The sequence below is a fragment of the Sebastes umbrosus genome, chromosome 16 (assembly GCF_015220745.1).
Source record: "Sebastes umbrosus isolate fSebUmb1 chromosome 16, fSebUmb1.pri, whole genome shotgun sequence".
NCBI lineage: Eukaryota > Metazoa > Chordata > Actinopteri > Perciformes > Sebastidae > Sebastes > Sebastes umbrosus.
Genome location: NC_051284.1, coordinates 19,969,793 through 19,986,060, shown reverse-complemented (window position 1 = coordinate 19,986,060; position 16,268 = coordinate 19,969,793). Strand labels below are relative to the sequence as shown.

Below are 16,268 nucleotides of genomic sequence, written 5' to 3'. Positions count from 1 at the left end.
ATTTTGTCTGCTGACTTAATTTGCATGAAAATATTTTTTTGTATAAATTCAGTTTTTTATTGTCATCTGCCTAGGAACCACCAGAAATCTATATTACATACAATCAAATTCTTGTACAAAAGCATGTCCTATTAAAAACATTACAAATCCAAGTAAAATATTTTTTACATAAAGAGAAATGCCATACAATATGCACAATGCTAACTAAAGACTATTGATAATAATAATAAATTTTTTTAATACAGCGCTTTTCATAGACACTTTACACAGTTAAAATGATCATAAATTAAAATAACAATATATAAAACACAACATTAATCGTACATCCAAGGGCAATTAATTATATTAAATTATAGTCATTATATTTTATATTTTTCCCTGAGAAAAATATAAAAAGTCCTGGCCAGGTCCCTGTTTTTGTGAGACCTATATTATAATGTTCATTAACACCTGACAGATATAGCTAAATTTTGAATATGCCATATAAATATCTAATACATACAAATTAAACTTAACATCCTGGTATAAATGTTTAAAAGTGCTACTGTTGCGTATACTACTACTATTATATAATAACTTTATTAGTGGTATCACGGAGCATCATCTTTATAATGAGGGTCACCTACGGATATGAACATTAAACACTGCAAAGAGGCCATTAACAGGGAAACGGTCATATCAAGGGGACCAGCAAACTGGGGAAACTCTCGCGAGATGTTTATGGTCCGTTAGGATAGTTCGTTGGATAGCGAGTCTCGCGAGAGTTTTGCGGAGCTCATATCAGATTTCACAATTTTCGGGTTACCTTCTAGACATGACCCAGGGAAAGCAGGGATGCTGTAAAGGGTCAGGGGTGTTCAAGATCAGCAATGTTGTAAAAAAATCCACCGCAATTAAAACAATAGAATTATAAACTAGAAATAACGTAATAAGGTCGCATTTTGTCATTTTTAGTTTGGTTATGAAAGTTTTTAATCATGCACGATAACTTAACCAAGCTAAGCTAACGTTAAACTATGAACACGCTGCGTAAACCGTTTGTTACCTGAACACAACTCTTTCCGTAAACGTCACATTGGCGGGAAGTAGTGGCTAGCTTGTTGTATACAGCACCAGCAGCGTCACTGACTGGACGAGCCTAACATGTCTACTTCATCTGTATCCAAGGTAACGAGATATTCAGACGTTATGTTAACATTAAACCTCACATCAGTGTTTAACTAACCTTGTTTATGTTCATAGTTAACTGTTTGTAACTTGATATTTCAGGGATGCTTTGTTTTCAAGCCAAGTAACAACAAGAAGAAGAAGAAGACACTCAGTTTGGGTGAGTTTTGTTGATGTTTATAGGAGAATATCTTCACTTCCCATAACAACACTCACCTTGATGCTACTTTCTCCTCCACAGAGGATCATTTCATTCATGGCTGTGAAGGTGCTGAGAACAGTGAGACACGATTCAAGCTGTGTCAGGATCTATGGGACAAGATTAAAACAGACACAGAGGTAAGAGGAGATATTAAATCTAACAGAACTTCTTTCTCTAATATGGTGGTGTCATTAAGGTTATTTGGTACATTTTTATATATTATATGAAATGTTTTAATGCCTATTAGTGGTGTCTCAGCAGCATATATGATACAGAACCAAAAGCAGTGTCACAAAAACAACCAGATGTGTTGACAAGAGCAGGAGATACCACCTCTATAGGTCCTTTTCACAACAGCCCTTTTGACATGTCATTGCAGGCTAAACATAGGTGTAATTAATAACATTAATTATGTTACTTTCTCAACACACAAATTACACATTTCAAAGATACTTTACTCAGTTAAAATGATCAAATTTAAAATAATTTATAAAACACAACATTAATCACACATTAAAGGGCAATTAATTATATTGTTATAATAATATTATTATTATTATTATTAATGATATTGAAAAGGGCAAAATAAAAAAAAAATCCTGCCCAGGACCCATATTATAATGTTCATTAACACTTGACAGATATAGCTAAATATTAAATATGCCATATAAATACCTAAATACCGGTACATATTAAACTTTACATCTTGGTATAAATGTTTAAAACTAATACTATTGGGTATACTACAACTATTATATAATATTTAATAGTACTATAAGGGAGCATCATCTTTATATGCTTGGGACTAATAAACATTAATTATGTCCCTTTTCCATTTACCAGGGCCCTGGTATTGTGCATGCTGGCTCACTGACACACTAAATAGAATGGGGCCATAATGAATTTGATTAATTACACCTGTGTTTACTCTGCTATGACATGTCAAAATCACTGCTGTGAAAAGGGTCTAATCTGCAATTGAACAGTGCATTATTTTTGAGAGATGTTTACATGGTAAACAATAGCCTTAAAGGTCCCATATTATAAAAAAGTGAGATTTTCATGTTTTTTTTTTATTATAAAGCAGGCTTAAGTCCTATATAAATACTGTGAAAGTATCAAAACACTCAAATAAATACACACAGCCCGTATTCAGAAACTCTGCATTTGAAACAAGCTGTCAGGATTTCTGCCCATTCGTGATGTCACAAATATACAATATTTAGACCCTTGACACAATTTTAAAAGTAAACATTCTAAAGGTGTCCCAGTTTAATTCCTGTTGCAGCGTATGTGAATGTCATCAGCTGACAGGAAGTAAACCTGGACCCAAGCTGTTGCAATTCCGTCAAAATGCGCTAAAACGGAGCGTTTCAGACGGAGGACAAATACAGGCATATTCAAGCCGACAGTATTAGGAAAATAAAGTTTTTTTTTGAACATTGCAGCATGTAAACATGTTCTAGAAACACAAAATACAAGTATGAACCTGAAAATGAGCACGATATGGGACCTTTAAGATTTTAGCCCCAAACAGAAACATTGTCTCAGAAACAATTTATGGATTTGAATTTAGTAAGAGAAAAAGAAAAAGTTTAACAAATATATGTTTTTGCTACCTGTAAGGTTTTACAGGATGAGCTCAACAGGAACATCTTGGACAGCTTGCTGGACTTCACGAGGAAGTCCTCTTCCAGTCGCCAACACAGCGACTGGGCGTCACAGATGAGGGCCAGTGAGATTCCCACAGCGGCTCTGGTGCTCGGTATGTTGTTGACGAGGCAGTAACCCATAGGGGTGTAACGATACACCGATATGGATCGATATATTGATTCAGTGATCAACGATCCAATATCATCGATGCAAAGTGAAAACATCAATTTATATGTATGTCGTCATCTTTAAGATACGCCTTTATTTTGAAAGTCCCATGGCACGTCTGTGTCACCATTTCCGTCCAAGCCCACCTCCTTCCTAAACATCCAAACAGTGCTTAAACATGAGAAATGTGGCACTTTTTAGTGAACAATTGTATCGTGGCAGACTTTGTGATATTGGCAAATATCGTATCGTTGTCCAAAGAATCAATATAATATTGCATTGTAAAGAAACTTGCGATTTACACCCCTAGTAACTTATATCATTTGCTTACTAATTATCCAAACAACTGCACATTTAGAATATAATGGAAACAAATCATCCCCTCTCTTTATTTTCAACAGTCTTGTGGTATGCCTTTGGAGCGTGTCTTGAATCCCTATCTAACATTGAGTCATGCATTTTGTTTGTTTTTTTCTTCAAAGGTGTGAATGTCCCGGACCACGACATGACCTTCCAGAGTCTGTCTGACCTGCTCCAGCAGTCTGTCACTCCGCATGTGGCGTCTGTACAGGCCAAAGAGTGCGGAGGTAAGGGACTCGGAGGGTGATTTTGAAGAAACTTTGTATCTTAGAATAGTAATAGTAGCAACTATTTTGTCATATACCACCATTACGGGATTTGCTTTCAAGTCTTTATATTGTTTTTTTATTATTTCAGCATTGAAGCATTTGATGAAGAGGGTCCTGGAGAGGTTAATGGGCACCGTTGTGACTGTGGACGATGATGAGGAAGAGGAGCAGGCTGAGCAGAGCGTTGCTCAGCTCCACAAGAGTGTGCACTGCTCCCTCAGTATACTCTGTGCTTGGTACAATGCCAAAACAAAGGTGCGACCGTGAAGCATAACTATATGATTTTTACATTTTTAATTAGGTACATAAAAAGAGTTTGATCACCTAAAAGCATGTTTGTCCCTGTTTTTCAGAAATCCAACACTGATACTCCTGGAAAAAAGCGTAGTTCTCCTGTCAGAGATGATCTGCAGCAGCAGCAGCAGCAGCCTCCCGTTGTAATTATTTTCAAAGATTTGGAGGCTTTCAACCCAAGAGTTCTTCAGGACTTCATACTCATCTGCAGGTAACTAGAAACTTTGAGCATCAGCCTCTTCCTGTTTACGAAATTACAATAAAATGATCATGATTTGTAGCCACTTTCCCATACATCTGAACTAGTGTTAAACCAAGTGACCCACTGAGAAAAATATCCGGTGTTTTATTGATGCAGTTTTGTAAGTTGAAATGTTAAAACGGTATCCCCATGGACATGTTCTCCGTTCCACAGCCGGTACATTGAACGTCTCCCGCTGATGTTCATCTTCGGTATCGCCACATCGCCCAGCACCATCCAACACATGCTGCCCCACTCTGTGTCCTCCCTGCTGTGTATAGAGCTCTTCCAGTCCCTCTCCTGCACACAGCACCTGGCCACAGTCATAGACAAGGTAGTTTTTCATTCACAGAGTTTTTCTTACTTCTACATTTTGAAAGTGAACTCCCAACTCGTGCAGGTATTTTACTTTTTTTTTTACTTCATGAAGCTCAAAATCTACATCTTTGCTGCTGTTCTGCATTATTGAGATTGTATCAGAGGATTTAGATCTGTGTTGAGGATCCAAATTAGGAACAGTGCAGCCTTTTAAAGCCTCTGAACATCCACACAGGTGTTTTTTGTTCACCTGGCTGATCAGACCTCTCCTCAGGACTGTGTGGGCGTGTTTAGGCTAATTGAGTGACATCTTCCTGAGTCTCCTGTTAGCTTTGTTGAACCTGTTACAGCGGGACAAATTATACCTTTTATCATTGTTATTGATAGATGAAGATTTGGACCTAATAAATTCCCATCAAAACTCCGGACCATCTTCTAATCTGCCAGAATAACTGAAAACAAATCTGTGGGTGTTCAGAGAATTTAAAGAATGTGTTGAATTGAATTAAGCTTATGTTTTGCTATGTCATCTGTAAACATGTGAGGGACAGATTTGGCTACTCAGATACAGGCGATAGACACAATAACATGATCACCTGCACCGTAAAATGTAATCTAAGTTGCACATTTTCCAATCAAATTCTTTACCAGACTATTGTATAAGTGAATTCCCTGGAAGTTAATTGCATTTTTTGTCTTGTCTTACGTTTCCAGTTGATCCTGACACCTCAGTTCCCGTTTAAGCTCAACGGTAAAGTGATGCAGGTGCTGATCAGCATCTTCCTCTACCACGATTTCTCAGTGAGAAACTTCATCAAGGGCGTTCAGGTACAGAGTAGCCTTTTAAATACTTCATTCAATATGTGTATTATCCTCCGTTTGTACCGGTTGTCTGTAGACTCGCGTGTCTTAATTCAGACACACGCACATGGTGCTAAACTAACTTTGTGTTGTGCTTTGTCTTGGTGCAGCTGGCCATGTTGGAGCACTTTCACTCTCAGCCTCTCAGTGTGCTGTGCTGTAAGAAGAAGGCGGCTCTGCTTAATGTGATGCAGCTCGGTCACAGCGACTTGGAGGGGATCAGGCAGCTGCCGTCATTCAAGAGGTACACACACACACACACACACACACACACACACACACACACAATTTGGTTTTCACGTGTGCAATGACTCTAAATAGACTTGGCAGACAAAACATCAAACTGTGTAAATATACCATTTAGTTTGGCTGCAAGCAGTGAACAAACCGGTAACTTGGCTTGTTGTATGTGGTTTAGTAGCTTGTTGTATGGTTTGGTTGACCTTTTCAAATGTAGAACTTTACAAAGTCTTAAAATCGAGTCTAACCTGTGTGTTTTCTCCCCAGGTATGTAGAGAAGCAGGAACCTCAGGAACAAGTGAATCTATTCACGGACGACACTCACTTAAAGGTGCATTCTTTGTTTTATCGCTTCATCTGAGGCACTAGCCAATAATGAGCGCACATACCTGGACAGAATCTAATGCTTTACGTTTCTTTCTGTTTTTTTAGGAGGTGTGTCAGAAGCTGATTAAAGACCTCCGCAAATATCACAAGAACTATTATCCTGTCTTGAGGTGTCTCCACACTCTGACCTCATCGTTACCTCGGTACCCCCTCGGAAAGCAGGCAAGAAATCACTGCTCTAGAAGTGCACTAAACTACATTTTGAAAACTATTTGTAGTGTTGACGTAATGGTGTCAGTTTTTTTTTTTTTTTTTTCAAACTGCCTTGATGTTACACTGAATTATGTGTGTGTGCTACAGATCAGAGAGCTCCATTTAATATGTCTGGAGAAGAACATATCAGAGAATGAGGATTACCAGTCAGCCATGAAGCTTCTGAAGTAAGTCTGGATATTTAGTCTGGATGGTTAGTAAGTAGTAATAAACAGTACTTCTTCCTTTCTAGCCAACTTTATTCACACATTTCACCACATATTCCAGGATATTTAGATGATTATTGCTCCTCCTGGTGGCCAAATGGTCATTAATATACAGCCAAACAGCTTTTATTGTTTGACGCTGGCCTTTTATGAAGAGCTAACTAGGCGTTAGTTCAAAAACAACCCAGTCTGATTTTGGGGTGCCGCTGTACCATTCAGTTGTAAATCTTGTGTGCAAATTTCCCTCCAGGATGCTGGCTAAAGACATGCTGGTCGCTTTGCTACAGAGGTGTGCGGAGATTCTGCAGCCTGCCAAGTCAAAGAAGATGAAGAGTGCTCTTGTCCAGCTGGAAGAAATGCTCGCCAAATTTAAGCAGTTGGACAGTAAGTAGTAAAAAAATGAAGTAGCACCGACATGACATTTTGCGTTCACTCTGGATTAGTCTCTGTTTTCAGATAATTATTACTGGAGGTGTTTAGTTTTATTTATTTGGATATAAAATACATACAATTGGAGAAAACAGTAATTTGAGAGGAAAAGAAGAGGAAAGAAGCCTGGAAGGTGTATTCAGAGTCCTCCCCTATTTAAACAAATAAATTAGATTATTACTCATCAAAAGCAAACAAAACAAAAAGAACATATAACACAAAAATATCTATATACACAAAACTCGCAAGCATACATGGTAGTAAAAGAAAAAAACAAACAAACCTAGAGTAAGTAAATATGTACAACCAACAGAAGTGTATAGCCATGAGGTTCAAGATGAAATGAGACATTTCTTGAACTGTCCTTTAACTAGTAATGAATACGCAAAAACACTTGTTGCAATTCTTTTGTCTCGTTCTTAACAGCAGTAGCTGCTGAACCTCCCCCCAGTGTGGAAGAGAGCATCACCTCTCCAGTGAAAAATCTTCAAAAGAAAACCGATCTCTTCCAGCTGCAGAAGGTTTGTTTTTATGGTTTTTATGAAGAACGTTATGTGAAGAGATTCTCCACCTCGCTGTTGTGTGCAATCCATAAACTGTGTGATTATTCTCACGTATTCTAGACGCTGCTGGAGATGAACAAGTCTCGGAGATCCAAGAAACTGAGTCCGTTTGAGGCTCTGCGAAATGAAGCTCTCGAGTTCATCGACGGCTTAGTGAAGTGAGACATAATTACCTTCTTGCTCTGCTGAAAATAATTTTATACAATTTGAATTACATAAATATGGTTGAAATTCTTCTTTGGCTAACGTTTCCATCTCCCACACAGGAGTCACCTGTCTCCCCCCGAGTCTCAGACACTGAATGAAGTTTGCTACTACACGTCTTCTGCCACTGTGAGACGCCACCTCAACGCAACACCTCGCACCTCCATTCAGGCTGCACTCAACACTCCCTACTATTATCTTCAGGTACGTGTGCCTCTTCTTCATCGCATCAAGTGTGTATAACTATGAGGAGAAACTGAAAGTACTCATTGGAGCCTCTTCTTCCAGAATGAGCACCTAAAGACTGAGGATGGATCCGTCTCTAACGCCGCTCCTGATATCTGCCTCGTGTACAAACTCCACCTGGAGTGCGGCAGGCTGATAAACCTCTACGACTGGCTGGAGGTGAGTTTATACACGGAATAATTAGTCTAATAATGTAATTCAACTACATCAACCAAAGTCTTTAAGGAAAAACAAGATATGATGATGATGTTTGTACAGCATCCATTTAACCTCCCAACAATAACAGCACCTTTGCCCCACAAACTTTGATGGTCGGAAGTTTGTTTTTCATTCTCTAGAGGAGGCTTTTATTGATCCCGAGGATCAATGTGTCACGTTATTGATCTGAAAATCAAAATATCGGCCCAGCACGGACTGGATACTGACATGAATGACAGCCTGTTTGTTTGTTTACAGGCCTATGCCACCGTGGTTTCTGCTGCTGAAGGGAACAACCCAGATTCTGACAATTTTGGGAAAGTGGATGAAGTCAAACAGTATCCTTCTTTAATAGTGGTGCAACAGTTCAACGAGCCCACGGTTTGGTTTGTATTGCATTTTTTTGGGTCACGGTTTGGTTTGTTTTGCACATTAGGGAGAAGAAAACAACTATTTCTGTGTTTGAACTCCAAAATATATTAATTAATTGATTGAAAGTAATGAATATTTCTATATTATATGAAGCCAAAACACTTATATTTTACATGGAATAAAGCAGGCTACTTAATGGTCAAGTAGATCAATGTTCAGATGATTGCCTCTTCTATGTCTCTGGCAACTCATCAGATAATTAGCAGGCCTGTATTCAATAGTGGTGCAACGGTTCAAGTCCACAGTTCAGTTTTGCATTCCTATTCCATAACTTTATCTACAAACATGTTTTTCCGATCATGCTATCCCACCAATGTTGTGATGAATTTTTGATTTGATTTTTGAATTGTTTGCTTTAGGGACATGTAACACAAGTTAGTTCATTCGATGAAGTTTCATGACAGATGAGGTGGTCGGAGTGGTGATTGTATCTGAATTATTTTACTTTTTGTTCCAGAGTATAATACACAGTTGAGAAATTTGCTTCCTTAGCTTGTTCTCTAGCGCTCGTTTCATCCGAGCCGTGTCCGAGCTCGAGTTTCTGGGCTTCATAAAGTCCACCAAGCAGAAGACCGACCACGTGGCTCGACTCACCTGGGGAGGCTGCTGACCCAACACTCAAAAAAAACAAACCCCACACACACACACTTTACGTACATCTGTGGCTGCGGTCTCCCTTCATCCCAGCTCTTATCAAACTTGACTTCGATTTATATTTTGTACTGTATTTTTCCTTCTAATAAAATATATGTGAATATTGTCTAATAATCATGGTGCCATGCATGTTGATTTTGACTCATAACTGTGTATTAAGCAAACACATCTAGAGCTTCACCGATTAGTTGTCAATTATTCACATTAATTGCCAACTATTTTGATGTTTGGGTAATTTTTTTAAAGGAAAAAAAGTCGAATTTCTCTGATTCCAGCTTCTTAAATGCGAATATTTTCTGGTTTCTTTACTCTATGACGGTAAACTGAATATCTTTGAGTTGTGGACAAAAAAAACATTTGAGGACGTCATCTTGGGCTTTTGGAAACACTGATTGACATTTTATAGATCAAACAACTATTCAATTAATTTAGAACATAATTGTTAGTTGCAGCCTTAAACACATAATGTACCTCTATCATGATAGTACAATCATATCGGGTGCTGAATGTTCCACAAACTATTTATAGTAGTATCTGCAGTGATTAGTATAGTTGAGCACATATGTTCCTATACCGAAGGCACAGCTCGAATACGGATGCATAATACAGTTAATAGACAATTGGTGGTGTCGTTGACTTTAGTACCATAGAAATGTCTAAGATCCATCAAAACAATTCAACTCTTAAAAGATTTTTATTGTTTTTCCAATAAGTACATTGGTTTCAAAGTGATACCAGCAAAACAAAAGTCAAAATAAATAAAAACACTGGTAGGGAGGACAAAAAAAAAAATTAAAAAATCAAATCAGCCCACTTTATGCTCAATTTAAAAAGCAATGAACAGAGGACAAACTGCAAACGTATTCGCTCTGTTCTGCTGCGTTTCTTCCACTTCCCTCTCAGATTGACCAGCAAACCTTTAAGTAAAACTCTTGCACTGCTTTATCATATTTACATGTAACAAACAGAAAACAAGTGACAAAGCCTGGAATGCTGGGAATCATTACAAAAGTGAGATAAACTGTAGATACACGTACAGCAGGAGGAACATAGGCCACTGGTAGAGATAGGGTCCATTCATTTACATAAGGAAGCACCTAGTTGCTAACAACAGAGTGGTAACAACTGACAACAGCTTCATATAAACCTTTGCCCAAAGACAGAAATATGGCACAGTAAGAAAAGTTTCATTTAAACTAGCTAAACTGAATCTCTTACAAGGATGAGCTTTTTTTTTCTTCTTCTTCTTCTTTCTTGAGATATCACATGATAGCTTGCAGCAAGAGAAAGGCCGTCTTGCAAAAAAGATTTCTGGGCCACACTCAGGAAACATCTGGAGAAGAGGGAGATGAAACATTAATACAGAAACCAGACTTTTAAAACTTCAAAAGGAATAACTCAAACGGAGATCCAAGACTTTCTCACACACAGTATTGCCAGAGAGACAGGAATGTGGAAATGAAAGAACTCACAGCTTGCAGGTTGCTCCCCGAATCGTCGCATTAGCTGATCATGTGTGAACTTCACAAAGGTGTCATATTGTTCTGAAACGTAAAGGACAGGAAATAAGAATTAATATTGTACAACTAACTGAAGCTGTATGTGCATTATTGGAATAGTCTTCTATATTATAATTTCCCCAGACACTTGTCTTTTAACTATGGTACAGATCACACACATGTTACTAATTAGTTACTGTGGTCAGGAATCAATCTATTCCCATATTCAAAATCTGGGTTAGTGAAGTAATACCAAACAGTTTCCTGTTACGGCTTCACAATTTTGAGGATTTGTTTGCTTGGTTCATTTTATACACACTTAGTTTAATAACTTTTGGGTTTTGACAGCTGGTCAGACAATTAAACCTGCAGTAGGCAGAATATTTTTGGCATCATTGGGTAAAAATTCCATAATAACCTTTCAGCATATTGTAATTCAAGTGTTCTGAGAGAAAACTAGACTTCTGCACCTCCTCATGGCTCTGTTTTCAGGCTTTAGAAAATCACAGGTCATTTCAGAGAGTGTTCCTATTGGCTGTTCATTCAACGGAGGCAGCTGTCAATCACTCGCGAACTCCGATCAAACTAGGCAGCGCTGATCAAATATGAATCAATATTCTGTTACTGTAATGTCTATTTCTCACCTCAAATGTTTTCAGAAACATCTTGTAGTGTACTGTTTAGCTGTAAAATGAGAAAGTTTGCTCCGGCTGGTGGGCGGTGCTTGGTATTTCCTCAACTGATCTCAACATGGCTGCCGGGTCACAAACTTTTTCATTTTACAGCTAAACAGTACACAACAAGATGTTTCTGAAAACATTTGAGGTGAGAGATAGGCATTACAGTAACAGAATATTAATTAATATTTGATCAGCGCTGCCTAGTTTGATCGGAGTTTGCAAGTGATTGACAGCTGCTCAGAGACGGCAGGCTTCAGCTCGGCTCTGATTGGTTGTTTTCCTCCGGTCTGTGAAATCTTGCAGATGCCATTAGGAGCACCGGAGGACACATGATGTTTTTTCAGATTACCTGTCTGAAGCACTACTGTCAGGATAGAGTAACCGTTTTATAAAAATAACTTTTTAAAATCATATATTTGCTCCAATCTGCCTAGTCTGCTATTCAGACAATTAAAGCACTCAAAGACACATCTCGGGCTCTGCTATCAATTATAATTTGGCATTTTATAGATTTAATTCTGAATTTCATATACTGATCATTTTTGATAATCAAAATAAAATGTGCAAAGAGACATACGTTAATCAATCGACAGAAAGTTGACCCGACAACAATTTTGCTTATCAACTATCAGCAGAAATGCCAAACATTTGCTGCTTCCAGCTTTTCAAATGTGATGATGTGAAATTGGATACCTTTCGGTTTTAGCTTCAGATGTTCAGAGAGAGAGAGTCGTAACTTGCTCAATGTACCAACCTGCCAGTTTTGAGGTCATGGTCTCCTCATACTCCTCCCGCACCTTCTCCTCCTTTTCTTTCAGCAGGCGTTCACAGATCATTCCAACTTGTCTGAGGGTGAATAATGGCTGTTCTTTTCTAGTCGGAGAAACGCCTCCAGAGGACGTTCCTGTACAAAATCAAACAAAAAAAACCCCACTAAGAATCATGGCGTGGTGTGTGGTATTTCTGGTTGCCTCAGTTTACATGACACAGAAACTCTGGAGGCAGTGTGTTGTTACTCAACCAACCTGGCATGCTGGAAACATTCATAGTAGACGACTGGGATGGGGACTCTGGAGAATAGCAGCAGTCTGACTGTTGGTAGCCTCCATCTAGATGCTTTCTCTTTTGAATGCGTTTGTACTCCTGCTTGATGCTGTTGAGGATTTGTTCTAGTGGGGACAAAAGAAAGTAAAAAAAAGACAGAGAATGGTCCATTAGTGAAGACAAAACAGCTGTCATGCTATAGGAGTCCACAACATAACTTAAACATAGATAAGCATATTTGTTTTCTGGGTTTATTAAGATAAGATGAACCTTTATTAATCCCCAGAGGGAAATTCAGGTGTCAAAGCAGCAACATCAGCAAAACAGAGTGAAACACAGGAGAGGTAAAGGTATACACAAATTATTAAAAAAAACAATAATAGAGATATAAAAGATACAGAGTACAATACAATAAATAAATGTAATATGTACAGTCTATAAAGTGGTATATAGGATCTATAGTGTAACGTAAGTGTATATAGGATGTATAGTGTAACGTAAGTGTATATAGGATGTATAGTGTAAAGTAAGTGTATATAGGATGTAAAGTAAGTGTATATAGGACATAAAGTAAGTGTATATAGGATGTAAAGTAAGTGTATATAGGATGTACAGTGTAAAGTAAGTGTATATAGGATGTAAAGTAAGTGTATATAGGATGTATAGTGTAAAGTAAGTGTATATAGGATGTAAAGTAAGTGTATATAGAATATATAGTGTAAAGTAAGTGTACATAGGATGTAAAGTAAGTGTATATAGGATGTATAGTGTAAAGTAAGTGTATATGGGATGTAAAGTAAGTGTATATAGGATGTAAAGTAAGTGTATATAGGATGTATATTGTAAAGTAAGTGTATATAGGATGTATAGTGTAAAGTAAGTGTACATAGGATGTAAAGTAAGTGAATATAGGATGTATATTGTAAGGTAAGTGTATATAGGATGTATAGTGTAAAGTAAGTGTATATGGGATGTAAAGTAAGTGTATATAGGATGTAAAGTAAGTGTATATAGGATGTATAGTGTAAAGTAAGTGTATATAGGATGTAAAGTAAGTGTATATAGGATGCATAGTGTAAAGTAAATGTGCGAGTGGTTAGAGTCCAAGATGGTTGCAGATATTTAAAGTTCTTAAAGTCCTCATAGTATATAGTCATATTATAGTGTTGTTCAAGTGAGTGTATATAGGATGTAAAGTAAGTGTATATAGGATGTAAAGTTAGTGTATATAGGATGTATAGTGTAAAGTAAGTGTACATAGGATGTAAAGTAAGTTTATATAGGATGTAAAGTAAGTGGTATATAGGATGTATAGTGTAAAGTAAGTGTATATAGGATGTAAAGTAAATGTATATAGGATGTAAAGTTAGTGTATATAGGATGTATAGTGTAAAGTAAGTGTATATAGGATGTAAAGTAAATGTATATATGATGTAAAGTAAGTGTATATACGATGTATAGTGTAAAGTAAGTGTATATAGGATGTATAGTGTAAAGTAAGTGTACATAGGATGTAAAGTAAGTGTATATAGGATGTATAATGTGAAGTAAGTGTATATAGGATGTAAAGTAAGTGTATATAGGATGTAAAGTAAGTGGTATATAGGATGTATAGTGCAAAGTAAGTGTATATAGGATGTAAAGTAAGTGTATATAGGATGTAAAGTAAGTGGTATATAGGATGTATAGTGTAAAGTAAGTGTATATAGGATGTAAAGTTAGTGTATATAGGATGTATAGTGTAAAGTAAGTGTATATCGGATGTAAAGTAAGTGTGTATATATGATGTAAAGTAAGTGTATATACGATGTATAGTGTAAAGAAAATGTATATAGGATGTAAAGTAAGTGTATATAGGATGTAAAGTTAGTGTATATAGGATGTATAGTGTAAAGTAAGTGTATATAGGATGTATAGTGTAAAGTAAGTGTATATAGGATGTATAGTGTAAAGTAAGTGTAAAGTGTGCCAGTGGTTACAGTCCAAGATGGTTGCAGATAGTGCATGTTTAAAGTTCTTAAAGTCCTCATAGTATATAGTATAGTATATAGTATAGTATAGTCATATTATAGTGTTGTTCATCGTGTTGTTAATGCCTCTAAAGCCTGCATGGCTGCTGACCAAAGCAGGCCAACTTTAGTACCATTTACCTGCACTAAGCCTGGACGACGACTCCCCAAATGGCGAGGGCTCCATGCTCAGATACTTCCTAGGGGATGAGGAGGAGGAGGATGATTGGGACACGGGGATACATCTTCGTCTTTTAGGAGACGTAGGACTCATCAGAGGATCGAAATCCATGGTCCTCTTCAGGGTGGCTCCACACGCCATGACTTCAGGGTGTTAAAGAGAAGAGATGGAGGAGCACAAAACACCAAAAACAGGACATTTAATGAAGAGATAACATCAGGTAACTGCTAAACCATGTGGCTATTCTTTAACACGACCTGCTAATCACACAGTGTCAACAGGACTACTAAGCATACTGCGCAGCTGAGGCTTTAAATATCTGCTAGCGAAGCCAGCTAACAGCTAACTAGCAAAGAATGAAAAAGAAAACAAAGCTAACGTTAGCTTGTTGGTCAGAACAGGTGTACATTTGAATAATGTGTTACCTTTTAGGTGGGTAAAGTTGTTGTCTGTCCAACTGGAGATCAACAAACAACTCGTGTTGTTTCTAAAAAGTTGCTTCCCAAAAAGTTGAGGTGCCGATCAGCCGGCTGTCTGCTCGACAGAGAGGAGGAGAGGAGAGCTAGCTGCTAGCTGTGAGCTACTTAGCTGCTTGTTTTTCATATATATGTGTGTGTGGGGGCTGCTGCTGTCGGCTTCTCCGGCTCCTGACGTCACGTGTGAAATGCAGCCCGCAGTGCATTCTGGGTGATGTAGTGAAACAAGTAAAAAAAAGATGCTAAATGAAAAGGTTAATCTTGTCCAAAGTATAGCCTACATCAGGGGTCAGCAACCTTTACTAACCAAAAGAGACATTTTAGGCAAAAAAAAATCTGTCTGGAGCTGCAAAACATTTGAGCATTGTGATGAAGGTAACACAGTTTATAGTCTAAGGATATAGTATATAAGTCTAATGTTCTGAGGGCCAAAGAGCAAATGTACTATGGAGTGTTAGGGTCACATTGAGGGGAAAAAACATCTGAGATTTACAGAATAAAGTCATAATATTATGAGAAAAAAAGTGGTAATATTACAAGAATAAAGTCATAACTTTACGGGAAAAAACAGTCGTAATATTACTAAAATAAAGTCATAACTTTACGGGAAAAAACAGTCGTAATATTACTAAAATAAAGTCATAACTTTACGAGAAAAAAAGAAAATCACACGTAAAATCACTATTTTATAATATTATGACTTTATTCTCGTAATATTATGACTTTATTCTCATAATATTATGACTTTATTGTCATAATATTATAACTTTATACTAATAATATTATGACTTTGTTCTCATAATATTACGACTTTATTCTCATAATATTATGACTTTATTCTCATAATATTACGACTTTATTCTCATAATATTATGACTTTATTCTCGTAATATTATGACTTTATTCTCATAATATTACGACTTTATTCTCATAATATTACGACTTTATTCTCATAATATTATGACTTTATTCTCGTAATATTATGACTTTATTCTCATAACATTACGACTTTGTTCTCATAATATTACGACTTTATTCTCATAATATCATGACGTTATTCTGATAATATTATGA

The 16,268-nt window shown here is 37.0% G+C and overlaps 3 protein-coding genes across 3 annotated transcripts in view; 2 read left to right on the top strand and 1 right to left on the bottom strand.

Moving 5' to 3' along the window:
* Positions 1–830: 830 nt before the first annotated feature.
* On the top strand, positions 831–9,419 carry orc3 (origin recognition complex, subunit 3). The gene is made up of 20 exons (XM_037746698.1): positions 831–1,167; positions 1,270–1,327; positions 1,409–1,506; positions 2,996–3,134; positions 3,673–3,777; positions 3,908–4,074; positions 4,173–4,324; positions 4,529–4,688; positions 5,387–5,500; positions 5,644–5,777; positions 6,041–6,104; positions 6,206–6,322; positions 6,461–6,540; positions 6,830–6,963; positions 7,435–7,529; positions 7,632–7,729; positions 7,838–7,979; positions 8,064–8,180; positions 8,478–8,557; positions 9,156–9,419. Exons 1-20 carry the CDS (start codon positions 1,144–1,146, stop codon positions 9,259–9,261), a joined length of 2,184 nt encoding a protein of 727 aa, XP_037602626.1. The 5' UTR covers positions 831–1,143; the 3' UTR covers positions 9,262–9,419.
* A 561-nt stretch (positions 9,420–9,980) lies between these two features.
* Positions 9,981–15,353, bottom strand: LOC119474599 (akirin-2-like). Its single transcript, XM_037746703.1, has 6 exons — positions 15,144–15,353; positions 14,679–14,861; positions 12,510–12,653; positions 12,239–12,388; positions 10,778–10,849; positions 9,981–10,638 (listed from the first exon to the last, which is right to left on the bottom strand). Exons 2-6 carry the CDS (start codon positions 14,857–14,859, stop codon positions 10,628–10,630), a joined length of 558 nt encoding a protein of 185 aa, XP_037602631.1. The 5' UTR covers positions 14,860–14,861; positions 15,144–15,353; the 3' UTR covers positions 9,981–10,627.
* LOC119474597 (peptidase M20 domain-containing protein 2-like) overlaps positions 14,827–16,268 on the top strand; it is a 38,635-nt gene continuing 37,193 nt past the window's right edge. The window contains exon 1 of the mRNA XM_037746702.1: positions 14,827–14,938. The gene's annotated coding sequence lies outside the window, so the exon portion shown is untranslated. The remainder of the gene's footprint in view (positions 14,939–16,268) is intronic.